The 25950-nt window shown below is 34.4% G+C and overlaps 1 protein-coding gene across 5 annotated transcripts in view; it reads right to left on the bottom strand.

Annotated features, from left to right (window-relative positions):
• The window catches only part of ASCC3 (activating signal cointegrator 1 complex subunit 3), a 337927-nt gene that overhangs the window by 20526 nt on the left and 291451 nt on the right, over window positions 1–25950 (bottom strand). For all 5 annotated transcript variants that reach the window (XM_027603941.1, XM_027603940.1, XM_027603942.1 and 2 more), the window contains one exon: window positions 5324–5548. In XM_027603941.1, coding sequence (XP_027459742.1) covers window positions 5324–5548 — 225 coding nt within the window. The remainder of the gene's footprint in view (window positions 1–5323; window positions 5549–25950) is intronic.

Here is a 25950-nt window from a genome sequence, read left to right as displayed (position 1 = left end):
CAGATTTTTAAAGCAGATATGCACAGTAGTTTTTACTTTTATTTTTGTTCAGCAGGATGGAAATGGAAATACTAGTAATAGTAACATGTTAAAAGGAACCATTACAGAAGTACCCCAAACCAAAAAAATGACTCAAATGATCTAGATCTATAATTTCAAATGGGTACAAGTAGGGAGGGCAGGCTGTTTGGTACATTCTGACTTCAAGCAGGGAAGTAGGACTACGCAACTAATGTTTTTCTTTTGTGAAAGATCCCCTAGGACATGGGTAGTCAAGACTACAGAGTTTTCATAATCTAAATGACATAAAAGGTATGTTTCTATAAAATAAAGAGCATAACAAAGATTTAGAGTAAATGACTATGATAAAGCAAGGAAAGAAAAGAACTACTAAGAATGAGAATACTAAAATAGACCTATTTCCTTGAGTCCTCAAATCATTGTTTAATTTATAAACATTAACTAATGCCCTATTCTGGTAAGGTGTTATTTTTACTCAGACTTGAGGGGTTAAGTGACTTGCCTAGCACCCTATACTAAAACAAGAGCAGAACTGGATTTATGGTAAGAGCTGGTGGCACTGAGTCCCACACATAGACCCAAGGTCAGGCTCATGTCCCACGAGGGTAGTATAATTTTCAATGAGCCAGCAGGGCTACAGCTTGGAAAACTGCTTGAACCAATACTTTTTAAGGCCAACAATATCTACGTTATCAAATGAGAAAAATAGGGTACAATAATAAAATTGTCAATCAGCCACAGAAAATTTTACCAACTCTTGATTTTCTCCCCAAATTCTCCAATGGCAACCCTAATATTCTTTTCTCTTCCTGGCTTGCTGACTTTTATCACAATCTTACAAATTGCAGGAATGAGAGGATTTAGGATAAACCTAAAATCTGAAAAGCCAACTCAACATTTAAGCTGATCATAACTAATAATTTATAATAAAGAAAATTCCACCACAATGACTATAGGGGTGTCATTACATAAACTATGACCTTCACATGAAGGAATATAGTGCAGCCATTAGAAATTATGTTGAGAAGAACATTTAGTGTTAAAGAATAATGTTATAAATGATTAGGTTAAAAAGTGTATAGAACATGATAAAAATCTACAAAAGAAAAAAATGAGAGAGGAAGTATGTGTATGTATAAATGTACAAAGAAAAAGAGCTGTTGAGCTTCCACGGACAAAAAAAGAACAAAATACAACTATTGTACTCTAGCTAGTAAACTTGGTTTTTGTAGGAAAAAGGGTTAGTAATTCTAAAATAACATCAGGAGTATGCTAGGATTGAGGAAATAGTAAATATGTTTTGAATAATAAGAGCCAGGTTTTTCACAGGTGGAGAAAGGACTTACAAATTTAAAAAGAAGAGTGAAATGAATCTTTTGGTACTGGATTGGAATTAGAGGTATTAGAAATGAACTCATGGTTTTGTAAATACAAATGTTTTCACACACATATATACATATACACAGAGATAAGTAGATATGCAAATGGACAGAGATGTCTGTCTGCATACTTATATTTCCTAGCTTTGTCCCAGTGGGTAGGTCTAGAGGCAAAGATACCCAGGTAGTGCTGGAGTCAACAAGCCTCCAGATTTTAGTCTCTAAACTATTCTCTAATAAAAAGAACCAGGGCTCTTTGGAAACATGGCTGATTCCAGTGCTAGCGCAGGGAGAGATACAAGATGGAAGACTGCAAGGTGATGTTAAAATAATAATGTGTACATGTCAAAGGGATACAGGAACCAGTGTGAGAGGCCCCAGTGGTTGATGCTGAGACAATCTGTGCAGCAAAATAAATAATGATAGCAATGGATTTTACCCAATAGAATAAAACAAAATCTCATGAGTCTATACTTATATAAATAAATAAGTGAATAAAATATAAGTAAATAGAGAACAAGTTCTTCCTTCCAGTAGAATTCCAGGGAAAATGGAAATAGAGAATCAGAATAGTAATAATTGCTTCAGGCAAAATTCACCAATGGATGCTGAAAATAATGTGGCAAAGTATGAAAGAAACAGGATATTTGCACAATCTCAAATCTCAAAGCATCTCCCCACAAAATACATATTAATTTCAAAAGGCAAAGAAGTAACTACAGTGGAGTAGTGTAACTACAGTGAATATATATATATATATATATATATATATATATATATATATATTCCATCCAATTATGAGGAAACATTAGGCAAACCCAAATTGAGGGACAGTTCTATAAAATAACTGGTCAGTATTTTTCCAAAAGTGCCAAGATCATGAAAGTCAAGGAGACTAAGAGAAATGACTACTAAATGCAGTGTGGGTTTCTTCAAAAAACGAAAGAATTTCCAATGGGCAAAAGACAGTAACTTCAACAAATGGAGTTGGGAAACATTGAGAGCAATATGCAAAGGAATGAAACTTGACCACTTTCTTATACCATACACACAAATAAATTCAAAAAGGATTAAAGACTTAAATGTAAAATCTGGAACCATAAAAATCCTAGAGGAGAGCACAGGCAGTAACTTCTCTGACATCAACCATAGTAACTTTTTTCTAGATAGGTTCCCTAAGGCAAGGAAAACAAAAGCAAAAATAAACTATCGGGACTACTTCAAAATAAAAAGCTTCTGTACAGTGAAGGAACCAATCAATAAATCTAAGAGGCACTCTACAGAATGGGAGAAGATATTTGCAAGTGACATATCTGATAAAGGATTAGTATCCAAAATATATAAAGAACTTGTATAAATCAATACCTGCAAAACAAATAATTCAATTAAAAATGGGCAAGGAGACAGGAACAGATATTTTTTCAAAGAAAACATACAGACGGCCAACAAACACATGAAAAGATGCTCATCATCACTTATCATCGGGGAAATTCAAATTAAAACTATAATGCAGTATCACCTTGCACTTGTTAGAATGGCTAAAATCAACAACACAAGAAACAACAGGTGTTGGTGAAGTTGTGGAGAAAAAGTAACCTTCTTGCGCCGTTGATGTGGGAATGTAAACCGGTGGAGCCATTGTGGAAAACAGTATGGAGGTTACTCAAAATGTTAAAAATAGAACTACCTTATGATCTAGCAATCACAATACTATTTGCCCAAAGAATACAAAAACACTAATTCAAAGGATACATGTACCCCTATGTTTATAGCAGCATTATTTATAATAGCCAAGACATGGAAGCAGCCCAAGTGTCCACTCATAATTGAATAGATAAAGAAGATGTGGGGTATGTGTGTACATGTCTTCCTAGAGAGGTAAATCATGTGCTGCTTACAAAAGGAAGTCAAAAAATATCTGTGTTTATTATAGCCTTACTTCCCTAATTCCTGAAAGTTTGTACTTATTCTATTTTATGAAATATTCCTATTCTTTTAGATGATATAATTTTTTTATGATAATAAAAATTTTAGAAGCTAATTTTAAAACATTTAAACATTTCAGAAAAGCATAAAGGAGAAATTAAAAACCACCCACAATCCTGCTAGAGATGGCTTTTGGTGGACACTATTCTGCATCTTCTCTCTAGGTATATTTGCAGATATTTTACAGATATTTTACATACATGTAGAATTCACAAATGAAATTGTAATATTTTACAGCATTCTGTAACTGGAAAGATACTTAGGTTATTTACAAGTCATTAATTTTGTAAATGATACTATAATGTACCTCCATGTACACAGACCTATTTACTCTACCTTAAAAACACCCTAAGTTTTTGGGAAATTTTTAAAATTGTTTTTTATTATAGAAATGTCCAAAAAAGGTAAAATGTAGAAAATCAACTCTCTCATAATCTCACTCCCTTAGGAGGGCTTCACCAACACTGCTTCTCTCCCAATCATCTTTCAGTAAATGCAGCTCCATTCCTCCATTTGCTCAGGAGAAAAGCCCTGGAAACCTCTCTGGCTCCTCACTTTCCCTAAAAACCATTTTCCAATTCATCAGCAGATTCTGTTAATTCTGAAAAAAAGAATACAGGAAACCAACCAATTCTAACCAATCTCACACATACCAACCTGGTCCAGCCACCATCATTTCATGCCTAGCCCTAAAGCACTCAAGGTATGAAAAGTTCATTGATAGGGTTTCAGATTCCACATTGCAACTTTCAAGAAAAACCGCATGTCAAGTTTCCATGTAGTGTCAAAAAAGAATATCCCCAATTACCTGAAAAGGCTATAAAAAAATACTCTTCCCCTTTCAAACTACGTATCTCTGTGAGGCTGGCTTTTCTTCATATACTTCATACTTTTTTTCATAAAACATCATATTGTAACAGACTGATTGCAAAAGAAGATATATGAATCTAGCTGACTTCTAATAAGCTAGACATTAAAGATATTTGCAAAAATGTAAAAAAATTCTATACTTTTCACTAACTTTCTTTATTGTCTTAGAAAATAGTTACTTTTCCTGAAAAATCATGTTATTTCTATTAACATATAATGGGTTTATTATTTTTAAATAACATAATAAATATTTGAGAATTTTTCAGTTTTAATTAACATGGTAAATGTTCATAAAAATAACCAACATAACCACTAGTGAACCACTGCTCTAGCAGCTTCCCTCTCAGAGTAAAAGCCAAAATCCTTAACGGTTTACAAACTCCCTACCTTGACCTGACCCCATTTTCTCTGAGAAAATAATCTCCATATCCACTGCTTTTTAACTTCACTTCTAGTGCCCCTTTCCACCTTCTTTACAATGGTCTCCTTTATTTTGCTTTGACTATACCAAGTAAGTTCCTACATGAGAGATATGGCACTAGCTTTTTGTAGTTTTTGGAGTATACTCACTTGGATAACCCTATCGCTCACTCTTTTCTTTTAATCCTTTCTTTAACGTTACCTTATAAGCAAGACAGTCCCTGAATACATTTAAAGTAGTGAAAAACAACACTTTCCATCTTTCTCTATATTTCCTTTATTCTACTTTATTACTTAAAAAAAATAGCAGTTATCACCCCTTCACTTATATTTTTAAATGTCTTTTCCATCTCAAGTGGAAGCCCATAACAGCAGTCAGTCTTTTGCTTGTTCACTGCTGTATGCTCAGTACCTAGAAAAGTACCTGGCATTTACTTTTACTTTCAATTTTCATCCAATGGATAACTGAAATTGTCATCTTATTGCATTTATATTTGCCTTTTACTTTGAAAATTCTTGATTTGATTCATTAGATTTTTCTCAACAATGATATGATAAAATATTTTAAATGCAAGTATATTTTATCCTAGAACAGGGGGAAGAAAGCAGAAATGATGGGATAAAATATAAGTATTAGACTTTCATACCTGACATACTCTGAGCGCTTGGTCCAAGACTGTCTTGGTATCAGTGTCATAATCTGGGCAGGGCAGCATGGTTCTGCTGAGATGTGCCTGTAGTAGGAGATGTGCTTTGGTGTGAGGGCTATCAAATGAATGAGGATTAGATTCAAAGGGAAGACATTTTGCCAGTTCACTATTCATATGATCTTCATTATGTCTTACTGGCAAATCTGTGTATTCTTCTGCATCCTGGAAAAAAAACACACACACACACACATATATATATATATACATATAGAAAATAATGTTGGATCAAAAGTATAATAATTAATGTACTTCTTAGCTTAACTACTGACATTTAAAACATCGTTTAGAAGAACCATAAGGTAACCAATCATGCCCCTTAGAACTTTGCTTTATTCAATACTATTATTAATATGTAAGTGCAAGCTAGTAATGTACAATATATCTGAAATGCTCTTCTTATTTATACAATCAACAAAAATAACAGAGGACCTGCTGGGCATCACACAATATACTTAACATTGGAGCCACAGGAGTGAACTAGAAAGAGAGTTCCTCAGGGACAGTAAGTTCTACAAAGTACAATGAAGGTTATTATATGGTAAGTCCAGGGTGCTGAAGGGACATTCAGTTTGGGGACCTACTTATTTTAGAGAGTCAGGGAAAGTTTCTTGGAAACAATGACATTTAAGTTAAGATCTATAAGATGAGGGAAAGGAATATGGCAGGGCTGGGGCAGGGAGGTTGAGGATAAGGTTGGTGAAGTAAAAGGATGAAAAGAAGAATCATTAACTTAAAATTTATTGTAATAGATTAAAATAAAATGATTTGAAATTGAGAGTTTCCAGTTCCACATGTAAGGAGTGTGGAAGTCACCATTCTAACCTAACAACAAGTAAAAAGCTGAACAAATTGAAAGATCAACAACTCTTCTTGGATCCATAAAAGAGAAGAGGACATGGGGCAAACTGCTGCCCCCAAGATTGGAGACATAGGCAAATACAGGGAGTCATGGCTAACAGAAGCAGATACTCACGAGCAGAAACCACCAAGGGAACCAGTGCTGAAGTAAGAAAACCTGAGCTGTAATTGTTTAATTGCTGGAGGATCAGTGTGGACAACTCAGAGTTAAAAACTCCAGGAGGAGCCAGTCTTAGGGGAACCCCCAAAATGTTGTGAAATTTACCTTCAGGAGCTTGGCCAGATTCCTATGGGAAATATCAGAGAAAAATTTGCTGGAGCTTCCAGCAGGAGGTTCTAGCAGGGGGTTTCCAGTTTGAAATATGCCAGAGAATTCTGTTCTTAACAAGGCCTACTCTCAGGAGAAACTAGTTAACTACAGCCTAACCTAAGGTACTGTTAGAGCTTAAATGACCTGGGGTAAGGGAAATACCCAACTTCAGCCACTGTAGTCATCCTGTCCTGTCTATGAGGGGAGAAAAAACCTGAGAAACACTTCACATCTGTGAAGTTCACGGACCCGAGGCCTGGCTCACTAAAAGACTGAGACCTAATCATGGAACTATAGCATATTTCTTCCCACTTCACTAGCACATTACTAAAGACCTATTTACAGCAGTTTTTTTTTTTTTTTTACGCAAAGTACATTATGTCTGGGTATCAAGAAAATATTACAAGATATAGCAAAAGGTAAAAAAAAACAACAAAAAACCCTGCCACAAAATGAAAAAAAAAAACAAAAACCTACCCAATTTGAATAGGCAGAGCCAACATCAGAATGGCAGAGATAATGGAATTACCAGACTGGCAGAGATATTGGAATTACCAGACTGGGAATTTAAAACAACTATAATTAGTTGCTAATCAACTAATATATGCTAAGGGCTCTAATGGATAAACTAGACAGCATTAAGAACTGATGAGCCTGGGTGGTTCAGTTGGTTAAGCATCTAACTTCAGCTCAGGTCATGATCTCAGGGTCCTGGGATAGAGCGCGGAGGTAGGCTCCACACTTAGCAGGGAGTTTGCTTGTCCCTCTGCCCCTCCCCCCATTTGCGCTCTCTCTCTCCCTCTCTCTCTCTCTAATAAATCAATACAATCTTAAAAAAAAAGAATAGATGGGCAATGTAAAGTGAGGTGAAAATGCTAGAAAGAACCAAAAAGAAATGCTAAAGACAAAAAACATTGTAACAGACACGAAGAACACTTTTGATGGACTTATTAGTAGACAGGGCATGGCTAAGAAAAGAACTTCTGAGCTAAATGACATTATCAATGGAATCTTCAAGAACTAAAAAGCAAAGAGAACAAAGACTGAGAGAACCAGAATAGAATATCCAAGGACTATGAACAACTATGAAAGGTATAACATACACATAGTGGGAATACCAGAACAAGAAGAAAGAAACAGAAGAAATATGTGAAACAATAATGACTGAGAATTTCCCCAAATTGATGTCAGACACCAAATCACAGATCCAGGAAGCTCAGAGAACACCATGCATAATGAATCCAAAAAATCTACACTGAGGCATATCATCTTCAAACTTTGATTCCAAATAAAGAAAAAGTCCTGAAATGAGCTAGAGGAAAAATACACCTTATAGAGGAACAAAGATAAGAACTATATGTGACTTCTCAAAAACCATGCAAGCAAGAAGAGAGGGGAATGAAATATTTAAAGTGCTGACAGAAAAAACTCACCAACCTAGAATTTTGTACCCTATAAAGTTACCCTTCAAAAGTGAAAGAGAAAAACTTTCTCAAATAAAAACTGAGTTAATTTGTTGCCAGTAGACATGACTTACATGATACTTTATAAGAAGTTCTTTAGAGTGAAGGAAAATCATATAGGTCAGAAACAATTTAAATAAAGGAAAGAAATGAAGATAACATAAAGCTTTACTTTTTCTTTTCTTTTTTTATTTAAAAGATTTTATTTATTTATTTATTTGAGAGAGAATGAGAGAGCGAGCGAGAGAGAATGAGAATGGAGAGGGTCAGAGGGAAAAGCAGACTCCCCGCCAAGCAGGGAGCCTGATGTGGGACTCGATCCCCAGACTCCAGGATCATGACCTGAGCCGAAGGCAGTCACTTAACAGATTGAGCCACCCAGGTGTCCCAAAGCTTTTATTTTTCTTATTGTTAACTGACCCGATTAACACTTTGTTCAAGATAATAATAGCAACAATGTATTTGATTATGTATGTTTATGTATATATCTTACATATATATGCTTGTGTGAGTGTATGTGTGTGTGTGTCTGTGTATGCTTATATAAAGTAAAATGAATGACAACAATGATACAAGAAAGAGGAGGCAGGAATTAGTATTATTGTGTTATTATAAAGTATTCACACTACCTGTGAAGCAGTATGATGTTAATTGAAAATGGAACTGGAATAGTAGTAAATGTATATTGTAAACTGGGGCAATCACTAAAAAAAGAAAAAGTATAACCGATATACTAATAAAGGAGAAAGTGAAATCACATAAATGCTCAGTTAAAACCACAAAAGGCAGGAAAAGAGTGGAAGACAAAAATGGGAACAAAGAAGGGGCACCTGGTGGCTCAGTCAGTTAAGCATCTGCCTTCAGCTCAGGTCATGCTCAGTGGGGAGTCTGCTTCTCCCTCTGTCCCTTTCCCCCCCTTGTGCTCTCTCTGTCTCTCTCAAATAAATAAAAATCTTTTTTTTTAAAGAAGAACGAGGGCAACAAACAGAAAACAGTAACAAATATGGTAGATATGAATCCAACTGTAACAGTAACCACTCTGAATGTCAGTGGTCTAGATGATTAAAAGACAGAGACTGTTAGAGTGGATAAAAAAACACAACCCAACTATATGTTGTTTACAAGAAACCCACTTTAAGTATAAAGACACATAGAGATTAAAAAAGTAAGTGGATGGAGAAAAATATACCATGCTAACACGAATCAAAAGAAAAGCAAGGATAGCTAATACTAATTTCAGACAGAGCAGACTTTAAAGCAAGGAAAGTTATCAGGGAAAAAGAAGGGAATTACATAATGATAAAGGGGTCAATTCACCTGGAAGACATAATTTTTAGTGTGTATGTGCCTAACAACAGAGCATTCAACTATGTAAGTGCAGTGACTGACTGAATGCAGGATTGTCTTAATATCTGAAAATCATTTAATATAATTCACTTTATTAATAAACTTAAAAAGAAAAACACTATCACCTCAGTTGATGCAGAAGAAAATATATGACAAAATCTAACATCCATCCCTAATGAAAGCTCTCAGCAAATTAAAAAAGAAGGGTACCTTCATCTCTGAGAAACCTACAACTAATATATTTAACAGTAACTGAATGCTTTCCCCCTAAGATCAGGAATAAGACAAGGATGTCTTCTCTTTGTATTTCTATTCAACACTGCACCAGAAGTTTCAGTCAGTGCAATCAGACAAGAAATAAAAGAAACCCAGATTGAAAAGAAAGAAGTAAAACTGTCTTCATTTGTAAATGATATGATCATCAAGGTAGAAAACCTAATGGAATCTACAAAATAATCTAGAGTAAGTGAGTTTAGCAAGGTTGCAGGATATAAGATTAATGTACAAAAATTAACTGTATAATTATATTTCTGTATATCAGCAACCAACAATCAGAAATGAAAAAATATATAGCATAAAATATATGAAACACTTAGAGATGAATCTGAAAAAAAAAAAAAAAAACCCATGAAACACCTGTACACTGAAAACTACAAAACACTGCTAAGAAAAATTAGAGGACCTAACTAAATGGAGAGAGATATATCCTAATTCTCCTAAACTTGATCTTTTTAGTATAGTAAAAGTTTACTATAATCTCAATAAAAACCACAGCAGACTTTTATTCCCCTTACGGTAGAAATTGACAAATTGATTCCAAAAAGAAATAAAACGCATCCGAATCAGGAAAGAAGAAGTCAAACTCTCACTCTCTGCAGATGATATGATACTTTACGTGGAAAACCCAAAAGATTCTACCCCAAAACTGCTAAAACTCATACAGGAATTCAGTAAAGTGGCAGGATATAAAATCAACGCACAGAAATCAGTGGCATTCCTATACACCAACAACAAGACAGAAGAAAGAGATATCAAGGAGTCGATCCCATTTACAATTGCACCCAAAACCATAAGATACCTAGGAATAAATCTAACCAAAGAGGCAAAAAATCTGTACTCAGAAAACTATAAAATCCTCATTAAAGAAATTGAGGAAGACACAAAGAAATGGAAAAACGTTCCATGCTCATGGATTGGAAGAACAAATATTGTGAAGATGTCAATGCTACCTAGGAGCAATCTACACCTTTAATGCAATCCCTATCAAAATACCATCCACTTTTTTCAAAGAAATGGAACAAATAATCCTAAATTTGTATGGAACCAGAAAAGACGCCGAATAGCCAGAGGAATGTTGAAAAAGAAAAGCAAAGCTGGCAGCATCACAATTCCAGACTTCCAGCTCTATTACAAAGCTGTCATCATCAAGACAGTATGGTACTGGCGCAAAAACAGACACATAGATCAATGGAACAGAATAGAGAGCCTAGAAATGGACCCTCAACTCTATGGTCAACTAATCTTCGACAAAGCAGGAAAGAATGTCCAATAGAAAAAAGTCTCTTCAACAAATGGTGTTGGGAAAATTGGACAGCCACATGCAGAAGAATGAAACTGGACCATTTCCTTACACCACACACAAAAATAGACTCAAAATGGATAAAGACCTAAATGGGAGACTGTAGGCCATCAAAATCCTAGAGGAGAACACAGTTAGCAACCTCTTCGACTTCAGCCGCAGCAACTTCTTCCTAGAAACATCGCCAAAGGCAAGGGAAGCCAGGGCAAAAATGAACTATTGGGACTTCATCAAGATAAAAAGCTTTTGCAGAGCAAAGGAAACAGTCAACAAAAACAAAAGAAAACTGACAGAATGGGAGAAGATATTTGCAAATGACATATCAGATAAAGGCTAGTATCCAAAATCTATAAAGAACTTATCAAACTCAACACCCAAAGAACAAATGATCCAATCAAGACATGGGCAGAAGACATGAACAGACATTTTTCCAAAGAAGACATCCAAATGGCCAACAGACACATGAAGAAGAGCTCAACATCACTCGGCGGCAGGGGAATCCAAATCAAAACCTCAATGAGACACCACCTCACACCAGTCAGAATGGCTACAATTAACAAGTCAGGAAACAACAGATGTTAGTGGGGATGCGGAGAAAGGGGAACCTTCCTACACTGTTGGTGGGAATGCAAGCTGGTGCAACCACTCTGGAAAACTGTATGGAGGTTCCTCAAAAAGTTGAAAATAGAGCTACCATATGACCCAGCAATTGCACTACTGGATATTTACCCCAAAGATACAAGTGTAGTGATCCGAAGGGGTATGTGCACCCCGATGTTTATAGCAGCAATGTCCACAATAGCCAAACTATGGAAAGAGCCAAGATGTCCATCGACAGATGAATGGATAAAGAAGATATGGTGTATATATACAATGGAATATTATGCAGCCATCAAAAGGAATGAAATCTTGCCATTTGCAATGACGTGGATGGAACAGGAGGATATTAGCTGAGCGAAATAAGTCAATCAGAGAAAGACATGTATCATATGATCTCACTGATATGAGGAATTCTTAATCTCAGGAAACAAAGTGAGGGTTGCTGGAGTGGTGGGGGAGTGGGAGGGATGGGGTGGCTGGGTGATAGACATTGGGGAGGGTATGTGCTATGGTGAGCACTATGAATTGTGAAGACTGCTGAATCACAGACCTGTACCTCTGAAACAAATAATACATTATATGTTAAAAAAAAAGAAGATAGTAGGAAGAGAAAAATGAAGCGGGGGCGGGGGGATATTGGAGGGGGAGATGAACCATGGGAGACTATGGACTCTGAAAAACAAACTGAGGGTTCTAGAGGGGAGGGGGGTGGGGGGATGGGTTAGCCTGATGATGGGTATTAAAGAGGGCACGTTGTGCATGGAGCACTGGGTGTTATACACAAACAATGAATCATGGAACATCTGGAACTTTACTCAGCAATAAAAAGAAGGAACTATTGATACTCACCATAATATGGATGAATCTCAGAATAATTATGATGAGAGAAGTGAGATCAAAAACAGAGTACATAGTCTAGGATTTGCAATAATCTACAGAGACAAAGCCGATTGGTGGTTGTCTAGGGAAGGGGTCAGGGTGGGGAGGCGAGGGAGTTAAAGCTCACAGAGGGGTATGAGATAACTTCTCATTTGCACCTGATAGGCACAGAATTCCTGCCTAGTTAAAAAAACTGTGTGATGGAACCCCTGAAGACTGTATCATTTGGAATTCAATAATATGAAAGCATTAGAGTATTCTACTACCCATGTATGTTTTCCTCTTTTGCTTGACTTAGAATTTCAGAAACCTGTGCCTTTACTGTATGCTAAGAATATACTATAAGACTACTAAAAAGATAGTTATATCCTTATGATAAAAATTCAGACTATATTAAGAGGCAAATTCTTATTTTAAAAACAAAAAGGAATAAATTCATTTAAACAAATATTTGTTGACTATCTGCCTTATGAGAAAGACATACATTATTCAACCAATCACATAAATAAATGCAAATTTAATAAGGTGATAAGTGCTACGAAGAAGAAGCGTACAGAAGCAAGACAGAGGTTAGCCAAGAAATTTGACTGAGTTAGTAAGGTCATAAAGGCTTCCTGAAGAAAAAGGCAGGTAAGATAAGATACAGAGATCAGCAGATATTAACTAAATGAAGAGAGAAGTGAAGTATTCTAGGAACAGTACATACAAAAGCCCTATAGTGGGAAGGAAAATCATGAGTCTAAGAGACTAAAAGAGTCTAAAAATAACTTCAATTGATTTAATATAGTATGCTGAAAAATATTTTAAATATCTGAAATATTGTTTAACTGAACTAGATAAATATTTTAAAATTATGATTCATCTTATTTTGCTTTGCATTAGTCAAAAATATCACAGCAACTCTATACTATTTTAAATGCTAGCTTCACCTTTTGGACTGCTTCGTGTAAAAATGTGTATGCTGACATATTAGCAATTAATCATTTTTTGTCCCTATGTGTCATGTTGGTTTTCCTTTCATATGCCATTTCAACTCTTTCCTGTCTGTTCTCTCTGAAGTCATCTGCTAAAGAAGGACCAGTTATACATGACAGTTGTATTATTTTTGATTTCAGGTGAATTTCAGGACTGAAGCATCATCACGTGATGGCCGATCAATCTCAATGTAATATCTGGGCTCCATCCAAATCCCTATCAGTGACTTTCCACTTATTCGAGGCTTGCCAAATGGTTAAGAAAAAATGAACAGCACGTAAGAAAGACGGTGGTTCAGAAATCTAAAAATGTGACCTTTTCCTTCAAGGAAATTAAAATGATGTTGGAGGAAAATTTATATAAATAATTATTTTAAGTGTAGAATAAAATACTGTTATTTAGGGAAGAGCACTTGGAATGAATTGGGTGTGCTGGAAAGTTTCCCAAAAGAGACAATGTTTGTTCTAGGCTTAGAACAATTTGTAGAAGAGGACAGAGGGAGAGAGATTCCTTGCATTCCATGCAGAGAAAATAACATGAGCAGATCTATAAAAACAGATAAGGAGGGGTCTGAGGTTTAAGCCTCAGGGATGAAGAGAATGATGATGCTATTAATAGCAGAGAAGTTGGGAACACTCAGTGAGTTGGAGCTTTCTGTCAAGCATACAAAATACACTTAAAGAGAGGGTAATAATCCAGATAGTTGGATGGAGGTGGAGGGAGAAGAAATAAGCTTTAAACCTGTTTCATGGTCTAACATTTTATTCATATTTAGATTTCTTTCTACTGTTCATTAAATACAACTTCTGATCTTTTAGCAGAAGAAAATCAGTAGTTATTTTAATACTGCAAACTGAATTGGCTCTCTAGGTTTTGGATATGTAGGAAACAGGATTAGGCTTACAAATTATATGAAAAGTTCAATTAAAGAAAAATTATACGGAAAGTAAGAATTTGGCTAAAAGCACTAATGGTATTTTCTAAGTAATCTACTCTCCTCAGTATAATCTTATTCAAATTTGATTATATGCTTTACACCCCCACCCCCCAAAGCACACACAGAGGAAGGGAGGGAGAGAGAGACAGAGGGAGATTGACTGATTAACAACAATATAAACTAGGCATTTCCCAGGCTTAGTTGCCAAATACCTAAGTGTGAACATCTTTCTGTATTCTGTGGTTCTAGCATCCAAAGATGCGCATGATACACATCTTCATAAAGCATGACTTCTAATGTAAGCAAACTCCTTCATCTGATGCTAAACTAAAGAAACAATGATCTGCCCCAGTGCTAAAGGAAAAATTAGTGGTGTTGAACTCACTGAGAAGCAGTATATCTGAACAGGACTGACTACTTACAGTCATTTTATTGTACTTTTGGGGTCATTTCAGGTAAATTTGATCCTCAGTGCTTTTTGTTGTATTTGCTTACTTTAGAATCTAAACTCCATGTAAGATGTGATTCCACTGTTCTCCAAACCATGCCAATTCTGCTTGAATTACCCCATTTATTGCTTTAATCCCCTGCTTCAGTAGGATTGTGAATTTGCTCACTGCCAGCAGTATCAGTATCACATGAGTCTGCTAACAGCTGAGTACATTTTAGGTTGGAAGAAATGTCGTACAGAAGAGAGATCCTTCTAAGTCTAATAATGGGACCATCAGATCTTTACTGTAGATTACCCAAAGACAGTGACCTTACCAAAAAATTTAATTTAGGGATGCCTTTTCTCAATGCATGAAGCAATCTTTCTAAACTCAGGATTCTTTAATTTCTTTGCAAAAGCTATACATTTTAATTTTTACTAAAGTAAATAATATATTACCACAACGTACATGGTCTTAGTATGCTGGGCCATTTGTTTACCTAATTTTTATTCAGCATACATTATAATTGGGTATACAATGGTGAATAAAACCAGAGGCATGACCACCTACCTTCACAAAGCTTTACAGTCCCGTGGGGGAGCCAGACCTTTATTAAAATTGACCACAGATAATGTAAAATGACAACTGGACAAGGATAAGGAAGGGGAGGTTCAAATGACAGTGGGTCAGGTAAGGTATCTTTGAGGAGTTTAAGACTGAACTGAAAGAAAGTAAAAAAAAAAAATGTTTTTTTGATAAAGAAGGTAGGAGTGATAAGTTTCAAATTTGAATTACAAAAAGGGACACTGACTCTTAGAGGAAAACACAGGCTAGAATGCTTACACAGAATTTATTATTTAATATATGCTTTTGATAAGTAATGTATGTTTCATTATTAAATTTGACACATGCAATGTGTTTGAGATCTTCAAAGGAGTTGACATTTGATTTATAAATATTCATAAAATATCAAACCAATAATAGTTTTTGTAGTTAAAAATTATCCATAATTAACTGAGGCCTCATCAAAAGTAATTACTTCCTCTGAGGATCCCCTCCATTTCTGCTCCCAGTGTTTGAATTAAAGGGGACCCAAAGAATGTAGTAAGTAATTAATCCCCTTAGAAATGTTGTAGACTCATGAGGGTGGTATGGGATGGTGTGAGGAGGCAGAGAAAACACTGGATCTGGGAATTCATACAACAGGTGGATTGTCAGCTCTGCCATTTAAAGCTTTAGTGAACCTCTGAAAGTAACTAAACCTCCCTAAGTCCCAAATTCCTTACCTTAAATTGGGATTTGGTGGGAAGATTTGGTGTGACAGTGTTTATAAAACACTCAAAAACTATAAGACTTGGTATAAATGTTAGGAGTTATGATAATAATGATCTCCACATCTGATACCCTACAGGATGTTAGCTGAAGTTTAAGATTCAATTATTTGAGTTTTGTTCTACAGTTTTCAGTTGTAAATCTTTGTTTACAATTATGTAAATATACTTCATTAACCAAAATTACGGTTAATTAACTCACTTTTAAAAATATGATTCTTAAAAATGATTCAAGGAAACAGGATTTTTCTTTTGCTGATGCTTTACTAGTAGTGGCACATTCATTTTATCCAAGTAATCATACAATTTTTATGTAACTGTGTTACAGAAAACACTGGTTCTTTGAAAGACAATGTTCTCATAATACATACAAGAGACAGTCAAAGATAAAATATTCAGGAATTGTAACCTCTTGAACCATAGATTTGAAATTGCAGGCTTTAATCTCTAGTCTCCAATCAGGTTTCTTTTAAATCCATACTAATTAAATGTTCACAAAAGCACATCAGTGTGTGATAAGGAAATATGCTCTTTTCAGTGTACCTCAGTGAGCTAACTCAAAATGTTGTGGAAAGATGGAAAAGGAATGAATGATTTATATTACACACCTGGTGCAACTTTTCTGAAGAAGTACTACTGTTACATGACTCTGAAACCCTACAGTATTTTTGAATTAAAACTCAAGTGCCATGAATCCCAAGAATAATGGAAAATATTTTAGATTTATTAGAATAAATAAAGAATATTCTTGGTATTTAATTGTATGTGTGTGTGTGTGTGTGTGTGTGTGTGTGTTGATTACGGACGAGAGAAACAATCTGAAATGAAGACTGACTGAAGACAACTGCTATTTAATCCTCACTTTCTCTGCCAGACCCTACTGTGAAAACCATGATCATTTATTCCTGGAATTCCAGTTCACAATTTTTCTAAGCTCTTTAGAATGTGGCATGTTTGTTTCATCACTCTACTTAGCTCTTAGCTCCTTCAAGTATTTTATTCTGGATGTTTCAGAATACTTACAAAGGAGATTTCTTACTTAGTTTAGATTGATTAGAAAAGCAGCAATCCCAGGATCAGCAGAGAGAGCTAGTAAAATAATCAAAATCCCTGCTTAAAAACAAACAAGCAAACAAAAACCCTTTTCTAGCCACTTTTTCCTCAGTAGGACACTCTATTTACCTCCAAATTACTCCTCTAATTTTAAACAACTTGTCTAGTTAATTTCCTGTGTGTGATCACTGACTACAAGTGAGGTTCATTTTCTTATCTACATCATGTAGGTAATTAAAGGAAATTGAAAGTGGGCAGTGAAGCTTTTATGCAACTGGGATTGAAGCTGAATGGAGGGCAGCGAGGTCAGTGGAGTCCATTATATTTTTATGAGAGAGGCTGGTCTGTCTGCCCTGTCCTTGTTTATTTAGTGGAGGCTGGACAGCCTACTAACTGCAAATCTATGTCTCTGATTTGCCCAGCTGTCCTTGTATAAAGACATCTTCCCCTGCAAATGTTAAATGACAGTGATTGACAACCTATGATGAACTCTGCTTGCAACCCCCTGCTACTGTTTTTAGATTGCAAAAGAAAAAAAACAGAATAAAGAAACATCTTTCATAATCACATCAAATGGGCCCTGCTGTTCACTCAATAGTTTTTATTTTGTTTCCCTTGTCACTACAAATCTCAATCTGTTCTACAAATGCCATAAACTCAGCTACTCCACATAAAGTAAAAAATTAAAAAAAAAGTATGTAATACAAGCTACATTTTGCTTATATATTTGCACTGGTTTAAGTTTATTGGGAATATATACTCTTACATAATGGTTTGTTCACACCATCTTATCACTAACTTACTTTGCTTGTTCTCCTAAGAACGTGGCATATCTATACTGCTGAGAAATGTTTTTCAGTGTTTGGCTGGCACTTGGGTTTAGTTAGGGTTCTGGTAGCTTTATTCAATATATAAACCTTACATATTCTTGTGACTCTTAAATGCATTGGCTGTACAGCTTACCTTTTAGATTTGTTAAAATAAGAAGCTTATTACAGTCTACTTAGGCTTTTTCTTTAAAGAGTATGTAAGTGGATGCTGTTTGTGTGTGTTTAGGTATATTTTTTGCTGTACTTAAGCAAACTGCAGAGGTAAGAAACAGCCAGAATGAGTTCATGCTTGGCTTGTACAAGTGTTGCATAAGGTAAACTAGTACTTTTATGTCACTGCACACATCGCTGCCTACACTGAATCCACTAACTAGCAGATAAGAGGGCCCTTGTACAGTGGGGATGGCAACCTGATCAATGTGAGAGACTAAAGAAGCTTTATGCTATAACTTAATCTCTGTCATGGGAAAAGTAGAACTTATAAAGTTAATGAGTTCTAGACTTTAAGTAGCACTTGATTAATTTGTAACATTCTGAGGCGTTAAAACAAACCAAAATTAGTTTCTCACATTCCAGTGCTGTCTTTTGGCCACTGAAGCTGTAGAAAAAGCATTTCAGTAAATTTCCCTGAATAGAAACCCAGTTTAATTTCTGTGACCTTCTGAAGTATAAATTAATTGTATATTATATATTTTATAGCAATATTTGAAAAATAATCTGGCATTTACCAAGGCGGGTCCAGATATTTTAAGTGATAAGAAAATATGCCACATATTTTTATCTTTATTACATCAGATTACCTATTCTTCAATCATTAATACACTAAAAAACTAAGTGTGATAATAACTTGTTTTTTAAAATCAAATATATATAATTAGCTTCTGATACTTATGAGCTGTACTTTTATTAAAATTATTCAAACTGAATAAATCATTTACTACTATATGAAATAAATCTCTAAGTTAAAAGACTGCTATAAACCAGACTTACCTGGAATTTATAATGACCTCAAAATTCAGTAAAATGTATACTAGGAATGAACTTAAGAACATTCCAGATTAAAGAAAAAAGTAAAAAAGAAAAAGCCCTTGGTTATAAAAGTTATTGGAAAATGAGAAAATTAAGATCTAGTTAATAAAGCAATGATAAAATATTTATCCAATATATACACAATTTGCTTAAGATAAAGTATCAAACATACTATGTATGTTTCCTTTCAGGGCTTATGTGAGTATATGCGTCTGATTTGTATCAATGTCTTAAACTTATGGACTATGTTTGGCCTCCAAACAATTAAGGCAAGCACAGAATCACTTGCCAAAAATAAATATGAGTAAGAAACAACACCTTATTCTTTCCATTGTAAGAATGACCACCTGGTTGACAGCTGGATTTTAAGGGATCTTTCAATAGTGGGTACCAGTAACTTTGTTGTACTTAAAATAATTTCAGTGGTAAGAATTCCACCAGAAACTTCTATTTCCCAGGACTTATACCTAAGTCCTTAAAAAATTGCTCTTTGATGAAACCTGAAAAAAATTCCTCAGTTTTGGAGGATGTAATAAAAATGTCTTATAGCTTAACAATGTTTAGATATTTTTCTTTTAAAAAATAAAAATCTTGAGGCTATCATGTTTGAATCCTAAAAGAGAATAAGTGAGATTAGTAGCAAAATGTAATAATTGTGTTTAGTTAAATGTCACACTTTGCAATTTATCTTTAAAAGCTAAACAAACTTTCTTATTACCTTGTTTCTGCCTTTAAAACTTCATATAGTTATTAGAGTGACTTTCTTTAAAATTTGCCTTTCTATATAGGCTATGAGATTCTATCAAACATAAAACAAACACATGAAAACACTAAAAATATATATATATAAAACCCTTCTATTTAATGTGTACGAAATATTCTTCTTCCAGGAGTTAAGCAATACATATACAAAAAGTTAAACAAATCTACAAGTGAAATATCAAAATAGGCCGATATATACGAAATAATCACAATACAGGAGTGATTGACAGATGAATGAAACAAATGCTGGTGTCTTAGAAAAAGTAGTAATAACTACTGATTCTGACTTAGGGAATATTTTAAGAGGGAGCTGAATCAAGATGGATGGATGAATGTTAGACACATTGTCCAGGTGGGAATCATAAGCAAAGGTGTGAAGTTGAGTATATATCCAGCATGTTTAAAGGTGAAAGTAAGAAGGTTCATCAGGAGAAACAGGGAGCTGGATCTGTAAAAGTCTAATGGATGGTGTTGGTAAAAAGGAAGGCCTTGACAGCTAGGTTAAGGAAACAATGCTTAATTATTTACGTAAGTTCAGATTTTTAAGGGCAGAAATGTTCCTTTAAGACAGATAAACTGGCAGGGAGGAGTTGGGTGAATTAAACAGGAGAGAAACTAAAGTAGAAAGATCACTTAGGAGACTGTTCAGGAATGGGGTGATGAGAATCCAGACAGGAGCTGGTTATGGGGATGTAACATTTAGCATGGCGACTGTACTTAATAACACCATATTGCATATTTGAAAGTTGTTAAAGGTAGACCTTAAAAGTGTGTCACAAGAAAAAATTTTGTAACTACATATGGTGACAGATGTTAACTAGAGTTATTGTGGTGATCATTTCACAATATATACAAATATTGAATCATTATGTTGTACACCTGAACTCATATTATATATCGATTATACCTCAAATAAAGATGTTAAACTCTCTTTAAAATAGTAACTCTTGTTATCAATTACTATAGATTAAAAGGAGAAAATATTGAAAATATTCTGTCACTGTAGCTTTTAAAATTTTCATTCAAACTGCATAATAAATGTTAAAGAAACCAGTATATTCTGATATACAAACAATTTATGGCTGGCATTAAGGAGAGCAATTTTATCTCACATGGAATTTGGAGAACAACTAGGGGTAGGCACAGGAAGAGGGACCAGTATCAAACCATTAAGAAGAAGAACTGGATAAGATGTGAAAGTGCATTTTTAAAAATAAAGACATCAAGGATATCAAAGCACTGGGTTGTTAGGTCCTCTTGGACCTCTGAAGATTTTAAACGACAGTAATCCAGATTATAGGAAGTTAAGAATGAATGGATGGGAAAGAAATGGCAACAGCAGGTTGAGATCTCATTTTTTATTTTGTCAGTGAATGGGAGAAAGGAAGTAAGATGGTAATTTGAGGATGGTAAAACCCAATAAAGAGGTTTCTTCTCCCCAGACTCTGGGTAACCTATACATGTGTAGGAGTGCATTTTTTTCTTAAGCTAAAAATGTTATTTTAAAGTTTACAAGAAACAATATCAAGAGAACTACTGAGAAAATTCTACAACAAAAAAGGCGGGGGGACCAGTGAGTGGTAGAGCTAGTCTGTGAGAATCAGCTGTTACCCATTCTATGGATATATCACATTTTGTTTACCTAGTCATTGGTTAATGGACGTTTACTCGTCTCCACTTTTTGGCTATATGAATAATGCTGCTATGAACATTTGTGTACAGGTTTTTGTCTGAAGTTTTTCAGGCCCTTTGGGTATATACCTAGAAGTGAAACTGGTGTGTCACATGGTAATTCTGCTTAACATTTTGAGGAACAGCCAAACTTTTCTCCTAAAGTGACCACACCATTTTACATTTCCAGTGGCAATGTATGAGTGTTCCAAGTTCTCCATATCCTCGCCAACATTTGCTGTTGCCTGTCCTTTCGATTATAACCACCCTCATGGGTATGAAGTGCTTTTGATTTGTATTTCCCTAAAAACTAATGAGGTCAAGCATCTTTTTATGTGCTTATTGGCCATCTGTACATCTGTACATCTTTGGTGAAATGTCTATTCAGATCATTTGCCCAAATTTTAACGGAGCCACCTATTATTGAGAAAAAGTTCTTTATATATTCTGGATGTGAGTCCTTTATCAGATATATGATTTGCAAATACTTTTTTTCATTCAATGGATTATTTTTTCATTTTCTTGATGGTATCATTTGTAGCACAAGAGCTTTATTTTCCTTTTGTTGCTTGTACTTCTGGTGTTTTACCTAAAAGGCTATCACCAACCCAAGGTAGGGAAAATTTACACCCATGTTTTCTTCTAAGAGTATTACAGTTTTAGCTTTTACAGTTAAGTCTATGATCAATTAAGAGTTAATTTTTGTGTATGGTGTGAGGAAGGAGTCTTTTATATGTACATATCCAATTCTCTCAGTAGCATTTATTGAAAAGACTGTTTTTTCTCCATTTTACTGTCTTGGCACACTGGTATTGACAATACATATAAGGGTTTATTTCTGGACTTTCAGTTCTATTTCATTCATCGATCTGTCTATCCTGTGGCTACTACCACACTATTCTGATTATACTCACTTTTACTAAGTTCTGAAATCAAGAAATGTGAGTCCTCCAACTTTGCTCTTCTTTTTCAAGATTGCTATGGCTATTATGGGTTACTTACATTATCATATGAATTATAGTATGAGCTTCTCAGTTTCTGCCAAAAAGTCAGCTGGGATTCTGATAGGGATTGTGTGGAATCTGTAGATTAATATGGAGAGTATTGTCATTTAGCAATAAGTCTTCCAATTCATAAATATGGGACATCTGTTCATTTAGATCGTTAATTTCCTTCAACAGCCTTTTGTAGTTTTTAGTGCACAAATCTTGTGCTTCCTTGTTTAAATTTATTCCACATTGTTCATTTCTAGAGTATAACAATACAAATGATTTTTGTATATTGATCCTGTATCCTGAAACCTTGCTAAATTTGTTTATTAACTCTAATAGTTATTTTGGTGAATTCTTAGGCTCTTCTATATACAAGGTCAGGTCATCTGCAATTAGAAATACTTTTACTTTTTTTCCAAATTGGATGTGTTTAATATATTTTCTTCTCTAGTTGCCCTAGTTCGAGTCTCTAGTACAATATTAAATAGAAACGGTGAGAATGGGCATCTTTGCCTTGTTGCTGACCATGGAGAGAAAGTATCAAGTTTTTCATCATTTAGCATGATGTTAGCTGTGGATTTTTTGTAAATGCCTTTTGTCAGATTTAGGAAGTTTGCTTTTCTTCTTACTTTGTTGAGTGTTTTCATCATGAAAGGGTGTTGGATTTTGACAATTTTTTTCCTGTGTCTATTAAGATGATCATGCAGTTTTTGTCCTTTATTCTATTAATACATGACTTACATTAATTGCCTTTTGGACATTAAATCAACCTTGCATTCCCAGGATAGATTCCACTTGGTCATGGTGTATAATCCTCTTACTTGCTGCTAGATTTGGTTTGCATTTTGTTGAGGAATTTTTGCATTTATATTCACAAGGAACATCAGTCCGTAGTTTTGAGATGTCCTCATCTGGTTTTGGTGGTAGGGTAATATTGACCTTATAGAATGAGTTGGGAGGTGTTCTTGCTCTTATATTTTTGAAAGAAATAGTATAAGATTGGTAATAACTCTTAGAACATTTGGTAGAATTCACCAATAAAGACATCTGAGCCTGGGCTTTTCTTAGTGGGAAGTTTTAAAATTACTAATTCAAATTCTTTCCTTGTTAAAGAGGGGTGTGTGTGTGTGTGTGTGTGTGTGTGTGTGTGTGTGTGTGTGTGTGTGTGTGTGTGTGTGTGTGTGTGTATTCCTTCTTGGGTCAATTTTGATAATTTGTGTCTTTTTTGGAATTTGTCCATTTCATCAATGTTATATAATTTTTTGGCATGCAGTTATTTATAGTATTCCCTTATACATTTTTGGTCACCAGTAGTGTCCTGTATTTACTACTGATTTCAGTGACTTGAATATCCTAATTTTCTTTATTAGTTTAGCTAAAGATTTGTCAATTTTGTCGATCTTTGCAAAGAACCAGCTTTTGGTTTTGTTGATTTTCTCTACTGTTTTTACACTCCCTTTTTCATTTTAATGCTAATCTTTATTCTATGTTTCCTTCTGCTTGTTTTTCTCTTTCTATATTCTTAAAATGGAAGGTTAGGTTACTGATTTGAGATTTTCCTTAATATAGGCATTAACAATTATGAATACCTAAGAACTGCTTTAGTTACATCTCATAAACATTGGTATAGTGTATTTTTCTTTTCATTCATTTGAATGTATTTTCTAATTTTTGTTGTGATTTCTTCTTTGACCCACTGGTTATTTAGAAGTGTGCTGTTTACTTTCTGCATTTGTAAATTTCATAATTTCCTTTTGTTATTGATTTGTACTTTCATTTCATTGTGGTTAGAGAACATACATTTTATGATTTCAATTGTTTTAAATTTATTGAGGTTTCTTTTAAGGACCATTATATGGTCTATTTAGAAGAATGTTCAAGTGTACCAGAGAAGAGTATGTACTTTGCTATTGTTGAGTGGAATATTCTATAGATGTCTATTAGGTTTATTTGGTTTATAGTGTTGTTCACATCTCCTGTATCCTTAATTTTCTGCCCAGCTGTTCTACCATTATTAAAAGTGCAACTCTGAAGTCTCTATGATTGTTGAATGATCTATTTCTCTTTAATTCTGCTAGCCTTTGGGACATTGATTTTAAATATGTTTATAATTGTTTTATCTTCACGATGAATTGACTACTGAAGTATAATTAACAGTGTTATCTTGGTTGCAGGTGTACAATGACTCAACAATTCTATACATTATTCAGTGCTCTTCACAATAAGTGTACCCTTTATTCCCTTTATCTATTTCACCCATCCCCCACCACCAACCTCCCCTCTAGCAAACACCAGTTTGTTCTTTGCATTTAAGAGTCTGTTTTTTGTTTGTTTATTCATTTTGCTTCTTAAATTCCACATGAGTAAAATCATATAGTATTTGTCTTTCTGTCTGGCTTATTTCACTTAACATTATACCCTCTAGGTCCATCCATGTTGCTGCAAATGGCAAGATCTCCTATTTTTTTTTGTGGCTGAGTAATATTCCATTGTGTGTGTGTGTGTGTGTGTGTGTGCACGCACATGCGTTTGTGTATACACACATACATACACACAATGGCATATACACATACATATATATATATACCACATCTTCTTCATCCATTCATCTATCAGTGGACATTTGGTTTGCTTCCATACCTTGGGTATTGTAAAGAATGCTGCAATAAATGTAGAGGTGCATATATATTTTTGAATTAGTGTTTTCATTTTCTTTGGGTAAATACCCAATACTGGAATTATTGTATCACATGGTAATTCTATTTTTAATTTTTTGAGGAACGTCTATACTGTTTTCAACAATGGCTACACCACTTTGCATTCCCAAAGCTATTTTTCACCATTGAATATGATATTAGCTATGGGTTTTTTATATATGGCTTTTATTATGTTAAGTATGCTCCCTCTAATCCTACCTTACTGAGAGTTTTTATCATGTGTTCAGTAGATAGCATCTAGTTGAATCTTGTTATTTTTCCAGTCTGACAATCTCTGCTTTTTGATTGTATTATTTACTGCATTCATATTTAATATTATTATTGACATGGTTGGATTACATCTGCCATCTTTCTTTTTATTTATATCTCATGTCTTTCTTGTTCCTGTCTTCCTCTTTCACTGACTTCTTTTACATTGGGTAAATATTTTCCAATGTAGTATTTTAATTCCTTTAATGATTTTGAACATTTTCTTATGTTTTATTTTCTTAGTGGTTGCTCTTGGGTTTAAAATATGCATCTTAACTTACCAGAATTTGTTCCAGATTTGTACTAAATCTCAATGAGATACAGAGACATTATTCCTATATAGCTCTATTTCCTCCTTCTCTCTTTCTATTGCTATTATTCTTATACATATTACATCTATATAGGTTACAAACTAAAAACAATATTATATCACTTTATAATAATTTCATTTTGTTATATAAGTTTACAGAATAAAGATCAATAATAATTCATAAAAGCTTGTTATATTAATGTTCTTGGGCATGAACTTCCCTACACCTTGTTTCAAATAA

Source organism: Zalophus californianus, chromosome 7 (genome assembly GCF_009762305.2).
Source record: "Zalophus californianus isolate mZalCal1 chromosome 7, mZalCal1.pri.v2, whole genome shotgun sequence".
Lineage (NCBI taxonomy): Eukaryota > Metazoa > Chordata > Mammalia > Carnivora > Otariidae > Zalophus > Zalophus californianus.
The sequence above is the reverse complement of the archived record's forward strand: the minus strand, read 5'-3'. Positions and strand labels throughout refer to the sequence as shown.